The sequence below is a fragment of the Lytechinus variegatus genome, chromosome 3, assembly GCF_018143015.1.
Source record: "Lytechinus variegatus isolate NC3 chromosome 3, Lvar_3.0, whole genome shotgun sequence".
Lineage (NCBI taxonomy): Eukaryota > Metazoa > Echinodermata > Echinoidea > Temnopleuroida > Toxopneustidae > Lytechinus > Lytechinus variegatus.
The window spans coordinates 11,494,141-11,503,046 of NC_054742.1; the positions used below are offsets into that span (position 1 = coordinate 11,494,141).

Here is an 8,906-nt window from a genome sequence, read left to right on the forward strand (position 1 = left end):
TTTAAGAACTTTTTGCAGTTAGCCATGAAGACGATGCGTGTTTCAACCAGTGCAGGCGGAACGTATTTTCCTTTTTTTTGGGGGGGGTGGCAAAGTAAAAAAAGGGGCCAATAGGGGCAAATTTGGTGCAAACGGATATTTTCACCATGAGGTTATCATCTGTGTAAAGAGGTTATGTGTTTTGTAGTAATTAAATTGAGCAAATTTTTTTAAGTGATCACTGATTGATAAGTTATATATTTACGTTTCATTTCTGCGAGCGTAGCAAGCAAGCGGTTTGGGGGAAAAAAATCAAATCTGAAGATGTAAAATTCGCCTTTTTGGTCAATTACTGTTAAAAAGGCATCCTTGTGAGATGTTGCGATCGAGCGAATCACATGCTCAAACTTTTGGAAATTTCATGCAGGCCTAGAATGATAATAATGATATAAATATTATTTACCCAGGGAAGCCACTTCAGTTCTGAAAACTGTACTCCCAGCTATTATTATTTTTTTTTTACAAGAATGCTTAGAATGTCCAGTTTTCAGGTTGGAAAATCAGAAAAATTTGGCTCATGTTTCTCTCTCGCATCAAGTATTGTTTATTGAGGAACTCATTCTATTCCTGGTTACAAAAAAAGTATAAAATGTCCAGTTTTCAGGTTGGAATATCACAAATTTTAAGATTGCAGTTCGCGCTCTCATTTATTTCGTGAGATATATATATATTCTATTCATGAGTCACTAAATGCAGTCCTTAAAAGGTTACTTTCTGAAGCCTGTTGCATAAAACTTTTTACCTGAGAAAACTCTGGTAACAACTGAAAACTAAGGTTAGTCTGATTTCCATCATTGACTTTAGCACAGGGCAAAAACTCCAGTAAAAACAACCTGAGTTTTCTCAGGTAAAAAGTTTTATGCAACGGGCCCCAGGTCAGTATATAAACAAATTACAGCTCGCCCTCGAGTTAATTCCTTAGAAAGATACACATCTTTCTCACGGTTACAAAAAATGCTCAGAATGTTGTTACGTCTTGTTACATGAAATGTCTACTAGTTTGAGCTTGCGATTCGCGCTTTCAACATCTCACAAGGATCATTATTAGGTGGTCTGTCTTTGACAGATCACCTCTTAATTTCGTCAGAATTTTCTTTATTTATTTCTTTATTATTTATTTTTCGCACCTATGTTTGTCGCCAACTTTTCTCAGAATTGGCCGAATCAATTTTGCTAATTTTTTCGTCATATATAGAGTCTATCATAGAGACGGCATACGAATCTTTTCAAGGTCATATGGTCATGATGACGTCATCTACGCGCCATTTTGTAAAATTCTTCATTTGATCATATCTTCATTATCAATTATCAAAAATTAAGAATATTTACATGACATTAACTTCAGGTTAAGTGTCAATTGTCAATGACATCAAAGGTCATGTAAAGGTCATGACCCGCGCGTACGCGCGCGTCAAATGTAAAAAAATTCTCCAAATGGTCTATAAAATTTTTTGGGTACGTTTCAGGTCATTTTAAGCATTTCAAAAAATTGTGCGCGCGCACACATATGCGCGCGCGTTTCCGCGCGTAACACCCTAACGCAACACAGAAACACTGTTTTTTTTTACATCATTGCAATGATAATAAAATTTTGAACAATTTGATACCTTGATCAAACTTCTACAACCATTAATAATGAAATTAACACCTGTTAAACTTTGCAGCACGTGTGCGCTCGAGCTCTCACTATAGGCCATATATGGGCAAAAACATGCCTATTGAAAATTCACTGTAGCTCTTTAAATAGTCCATTGACCCCCAATTTTTTTTCATATATCGATAGAGTATTAGTTGTAAATTGATTTCATGTCACCAATGTCCCTCAATTTGATCATGACGTCATCAAAATGGCCCTAAACTAAAAATTTCATTTTTTCAAAAATGACGTCATCAAATTTATGCAAATTTGGTTGTAACTTCTCGAATATAGATCGTTTTTCGCCCAGGTTTGGATATGTTGTAGTTTAGAATGTACTTTTTCTCCTGAGTAAACATGAATTTTCATTTTGAAAAACGCATCATGGCGTAAAACAACGATGAAAAGAGGCATGTCGTTTTTCCTCATTTTGCGTGTAATCTCTATGGGACATGACTTTTTCTCAAAACTGGATTCGACATTCCTCTATTTCGTGAGCCATATCTCCATTTTTTAGTGTCACTTTTCCCTGAGCTTTTAGTATGATGTAGCTGAGATCCTAAGCTTTCGCAAGTGTTCCCTCTATTTTTTATCAGATGCCGGGATCATGCCTGTTTTTCACTTGCAAAATTGGAATTGTAATTCTCAAAATTGCTTACGTGTAATCTCTATGGGGAATATCGTGGCTCAATGGATAACGCATTTGACTTGCTTTCTCGAGGGCGGAGGTTCGAGTCCTGGGGTAAACAAGATGATTTTTTTTTCCATTTTTTTTTTCTTTTTACCACCTCGTACATGATCCTTTATGATAATTTAAAGGTACAAAAGTTAAAATTTAGCAAGATAAAAGAGATTATAATTACTTTTTTCATATCACATGTATTGTCATACATGTACATCAAAGAGACCCTTTTCACAGTGCTTTATCATCTCCCGTCTTTCACAAGTAGTCCATCCATAATGAGCATTTCGTTGTCTTCATGAATATCATATTGATCTGCATGAACATGGTAATAGTGATCATGATGGCGAGAATAAAGACAGACCACCTAATTCGTCCGCATGACGAATTAAATTCTAGTTAGTATTATTTTTATTTTTATTACCAGCAGAAGCTGTTATTAAAAATGACATCCCCTCCAATACAAATCCTATTATCTAGAGGTTACTCGCACGCGACCAACACACTTGATCCCCTGCATCTTTAAACCATTTGCTTAGGCAGCAATTGCTCAGATAAAATCGAAATTAGCCTGATCAGGGCGCCTATTCTTAATGAAATACATGCTTGTATCATCGATCGTTATTACTATCATTGCATAATATCCTGTAATCTTGTAATGACAACACCGTTTTTTTTACCAAAATGAATAATTTTTATTTTCGGAAATACGAACCTTATTTAATTTTCGGATTAACGAACCTTATTTCGTGTTCGGATTGACAAACCTTCGTAATTACAAACCTCATTTCGTTTTCGGATTAACGAACCTCCGGACTTACGAACCTTATTTCGTTTTTCGGATTAACGAACCTTCGGAATTACGAACCTTATTTCGTTTTCGGATTGACGAACCTTCGGAATTACGAACCTCATTTTGTTTTCGGATTAACGAACCTTCGGAAATACGAACCTTCGGAATAACCGAGCCTTCGGAATTACGAAGCTTCTGAATTACGAATGTATGCGGATATCCGTACCAAATCATTAGGAATGGTGTTTTATGTCTTGCATTGTCAAAGGCGCATTATGGTTTGACACGCTCACTTGTTTCGGCCTATATGTAGGTCGAGTGGGGATTTGGGTACTGCTTCCCATAACAAAACAAGACCCCCCCCCAAAAAAAAAGGAACAGAACAGGAGAGGAATATGGGTAAAATAAGATATTTTAGTTTGAATAATTTGTCAAAATATATCACAAAAAGAGATATACATATCAAGAAGTTACAATTTTGGGTTGCTGCTTCTCATACTTGTGACCTTTAGAATATTTCTTTATACACCATGTTGTGCCCCCTCAAAATTTTTGGCTCATTTCACCACTTCCACAACAAAACATGACTTTATCATTTATTGTGGCAAAGTCTAGTCTAGAATAATTCTGAATTTTAGATCCATTTTCAGTACAATATTACCCACAAAATTATCTGACAATGAAATTGAGATATTTAGATGTTTAGATATCCAGACTCCAAATTATGCTTAATATGGTGATAATTTCCTAGATTTTTTAAAGTTATGCTTTATAATCATTGTGAAGCAGAGTGAGACTATAGGCGCCGCTTTTCTGACGGCGGCAGCGAAGTCAAACCAAATCTTAACCGAAGGTGTAGTTTTTGAAATGACAGCATAACTTAGAAAGTATATGGACCTAGTTCATGAAACTTGGCCATAAGGTTAATCAAGTATTACTAAAAATCCTGCCTTAGTTTCATGTCACATGACCAAGGTCAAATTTCATTAAGGGTCAATGAACTTAGACCATGTTGGGGGAATCAACATCAAAATCTTAACCTATGGTTAAGTTTTTGAAATGTCATCATAACAAGGTTAATCAAGTGTTACTGAACATCCTGCTTGAGTTTCGCATCACATGACCAAGGTCAAAGGTCATTTAAGGTCAATGAACTTTGGCTAAATTGGGGGTATCTGTTGAATTATCATAACTTGTTTATGGATCTGATTCATGAAACTTGGACATAATAATAATAAAGCATCACTGAACATCCTGTGCAAGTCAGATGATTAAAGGTCGAAGGTCATTTAGGGTCGATGAACGTTGGCCAAGTTGGGGGTATTTGTTATATTAACATCATAACTTCTAAAGTTTATGGATGTGATTCATGAAACTTGGACATACAAGAAGAGTCGAGTATCACTGAACATCTCATGCGAGTTTCAGGTCACATGACGAAAGTCAAAGGTCATTTAAGGTCATTGAACTTTGGCCATTTTAGAGGTAATTATTAGATTGCTGTCATAACCTTTCAAAGTCTATAGATAGAGTGTATAAAATGTGGATATAGGGGTAATCAAGTATCACTGACAAATTTATGTCACATGATCAAAGTCAAATATCAATGAACATAGTAGTGTATCATTATATAAATGGTGTTTTTTGTGAATAATCATTTTATAGTAGTTTTCATAGTCAGCACTGCTGCTTTATTGAATCGCGTGATGCAGGTGAGACCGCCAGAGGCATTCCACTTGTTTTTATAGTAATCAAAACAGGGACTATCATGACTGCATATCCCTTGTCAATGACTTACTAGAATCTCGCATCAACCCTATTTGGTTTGCAGTGGCCTGAAATGTGACTGCCATGATTTATGTGAACATAGTCAAGACATAGAGTAACAGTATGTCATTGTAACTGAAGACCATGCCAACGGCTTCCAATACCAGTAATTCTCTTATACCCCTTTCATATTGCACCTTTCCCCTGCGAAGTTCGCCAGCGATATAGGGGTGGAGAACTTCGCCGGTGAAACAGCCAGTATAAAAGCAAACCGGAGAACTTCTCCTCTTTAATGACGTCAGAGGTCATTTTTTCCCTCCCCGAAATCCCCTTAACTGAGATTCCACGCACTATTTAGCTATTATATTATGAGCTATTCGATCATTCCATAGAGTTAAATACCCTAGAACATAGGTTTTTTTTTCACTAACGATATTTATTATAAAAGCATTATTTTACATGCTGAAAATGTGGTTAAAATATCAAAATTCTTTGATTCTTATTATCGGTATATAAGAACCAATGTTTACAATTTTCTTTTTGTTCGTTCCAATTCTGCATGGACGGGCCGTGTGCAGATGATCAGCAGCAGCTGCTGAGAAGTGTTTACCAGCCGTTATCTCCAAAACTTCACTGATAAAATTAAAGTTATCTGCAATTAATAAGGAAAGAGTACAATTAAAATTCAAATAAAAAAAAGGCGCGATTTTATTTGCACTTACTTCTGCCTGAGCAAATCACCCGTCAACTTTCGACAGGGAAGAGATGTCAGTGTGAAAGGGTACATTTTTTTCTTCGCAGGGGAAGTGAGGAATGCGTGCCGGAGAGTTCGCCTGCAAAGTTCAGGGAAAAATGAAGAGGCCAGTTTGAAAGGGGTATTATCTGTGAAACCTTGAAATCAAGGATTTATTGCCATCTGGTCCGATAGCCGTAATTTTGTACATTACATGTATTTGTTCTCGTACTAAGTGCATCATGTCCAATCAACATATCATCCAATAACCAGTACAGCCAGGGACAATGCAGGGGGGGGGGACACGAAGGCAACTAACTGGACCCGTATGATTTTCTAATCATGAAAAAGGGATGATGAAAGTAAAGAGGAAGAAACAGAATAAAGACAGAAAATTGTAAAAGAGTCCTGATGTTAAACTTCATGTATATGTTTCCTGTGTTATTCAGTTGAGAGAAAAAAGTAACTTGTTCTTTCCCTGTCAATATACCCTGGTATAGTAAGGCAAATGACTATTCCAAAACTGTTTTTTCTATTGTCTGTTTCTAATTACATATTGGTCAACTATAAATTGTTCCAGTCCCCATGTGGTCTAATCAACAATTTATCTAAAACCTGTTTATTTAAAGACCACTTTTTCAATTGATCTTGGCCTATCTGACTTGTTATTTCAATGTTTTTTGTCTAAATCCACTTTGTGTATTCATTTGTTATAGTCAGCATAAGGTCTAATTGCCATTTTGTGGGGGGGGGGTGGGGGGATTACCGAGCCCCCCTGCTAGGTCTGTGCACAACATACAACGGGAGGAACACATGCACATATTACCGCAGCATTGATTAAGTCAGTTTTTAAGGTCAGTCCACAGTTACTTGTGATGTAATAATATGCTGTAAAGCGCTTTGGGCCACTATGGGAAAACATTATATAAAAAATAGTTTTATTATTATTATGTAAGCACTTGACCAGCACATTAGACTAACTGGTTATAGCTGAAACAGGTAATGGACTAAATGATATTAAGCAATCAAGCTGGATTGCAATCCAAGTGGTGTTTGGACCAATTGGATGGAGCCCTAACATACAAATGTACCGGTATTCAACCTAAATGGTTATTGGTTGAAATGTGTGATTTACAAAGTGATGAATTGAGGAAATTGTTAATAGTGTTTGATAATATGGTTATTACACTGATCACATTGGACCAATCAGCAATTTATCAAATCAAGTTACATTGAATATGTTTTGATTCTGTTCTTTTTTGTTATTACATTACATAATCGAATTAAGTTGTATTGATTGTTTTTTTATACTGCTCTTTTTTTGGTTATTAAATTACATAATCAGATGTCAGCCATAACAGTAGGTCACATACAAACATATCGAGATGCAGTAGAAAAAGCTGGAATAACAGTGGATCATAGTGTAAAGGTCAGTAGACACATCATGTAGTTTGATACCTTGATACTTGATACCTTTAATTATTACATGTTAGTCTTCAAATACCCCAATAATCCCTTTCAAGTTTATTGCTAGTTTTGATATTAAAGTATCCTTTTGCACCCAACACACATGAAGCATGAATGTACAGATTCTTAGTGGTCATTAGAAACTGGCATGAGATGCATGTATTACTGTACTTTCACTTTGTTATATTCATGTAACGGCATCTGAATGAATTTGAATATGCTACATTTAACACCCAGCAACCTCTACCAAACATTTCTTTACTTAATTTACAAACTTTGTAAGTTTTCATTTTATAATTCAAAATTATTCATGTAAGCATTTTGGGTCAGGATTATAATAATATTTAATGTATCTTGTGCAAAAAAAAAAAAGTTTCAGGCATGAAGTTATTGTGATATCATAGGATTGGAGAACTTTAACTTTTTTTTTACTTTTGTTTCATATTGCAGGCAATGTATGCTCTAATGGCCAAAGTGGAGGAACTGAACTTTGCCATGCCCATGGTTTATGATCTTGCCAAACAAATGTATCCTTTTGATCATCAAATAAATTCATGTAAATGTATGATATTCTATATTTCATTCACATTTTTTTTTTCTAACGAACTCATTAAACATAATTTAGATTTTGTCACCTTGGATGTAACACACATGGTTGATATAACTATATTCCTTGACTTTCTTTATAAACAGTAAATCAATCAATAATCAACTTGATGAATTGGAGAATCTATGTAAATGAGATTTTCTTGTTACACGTATCTGGTTATATTAAGCTTCCATGTTATCACTTGGTTGGATAAAGATGGTTTAGTGCCACAAGGATTAACTCTGAACTCTGAAGAGCTATATCATGGAGCTGTGTCAAGACATTTGTAAAATTGTAGAGTTACAGGTTTACTAGACTTTACTAGATTCAAACTACTGGAATATGGTACATGTAAGCCCATTGGAATTCTAAAATATTCAAACATTAACACACATTGTTGCAAACTAACTTGACCACAATTTATTTAATTATTGAGCATTGTAAAACCTTTGTTAAAACAGAGGGAATTATTTTGGCTAGCATTTTAGCACTCTATATTCCAGTTGTTGGTTAAGTTATGTGTAAATTTACAAATGTTACATGTTCGCATCACCTTCAGATGTGCAGTGTATACTAAATAAAACATTTGTAGTACGGCTTCATAGTAGTGCAGTAAAGTTTGATATCACTTTTTTCTGCATTTCAGCATTTTAATTAACATATTTCAAAGCATATTATTGAAAACTCTACAAACCCAATTTGACATGAAACAGTAGCCAAGAGTCTGGCTATTTGAATGCCTTATGAGCCCTATTATGTTTGATAAGTGTAAATTAGCTTGCTCCATTGGAAATGGCAATTCATTGCGATTGAATAAAGTAATAATAATAATAATGTAGGATATTTATATTGCGCACATATCCACCTTGTCAGGTGCTCAAGGCGCTCCTATATTACCCGGCTAAGCTAGGCGTTCATAGCGCACACAGCTTCTTAAAGGGGAAGTTCACCCTGACAAAAAGTTTATTGTAAAAATAGCAGAAAAAATAATAAAAAATATTGACGAAGGTTTGAGAAAAATTCATTAAATAATTAAAAAGTTATTAGAATTTCAATTATTTGATTTGTGACGTCATATGCGAGCAGCATTCCTACAGAGTGATTAATAAAATATCAATGAAATGTCATTTTCTCAGAAAATTGAAAATGGTTTTCACTGTAACTATTGTATATCAATAGACAAATCATTTCACACCCGAT

General features: G+C 34.9%; 1 protein-coding gene across 2 annotated transcripts in view; it reads left to right on the forward strand.

Moving 5' to 3' along the window:
* LOC121410214 overlaps window positions 1-8,614 on the forward strand; it is a 31,904-nt gene extending 23,290 nt beyond the window's left edge. For both annotated transcript variants that reach the window (XM_041602144.1, XM_041602145.1), the window contains exons 4-6: window positions 6,996-7,079; window positions 7,568-7,644; window positions 7,811-8,614. In XM_041602144.1, coding sequence (XP_041458078.1) covers window positions 6,996-7,079; window positions 7,568-7,644; window positions 7,811-7,859 — 210 coding nt within the window. In that variant the 3' untranslated portion in view covers window positions 7,860-8,614. The remainder of the gene's footprint in view (window positions 1-6,995; window positions 7,080-7,567; window positions 7,645-7,810) is intronic.
* Window positions 8,615-8,906: the final 292 nt, after the last annotated feature.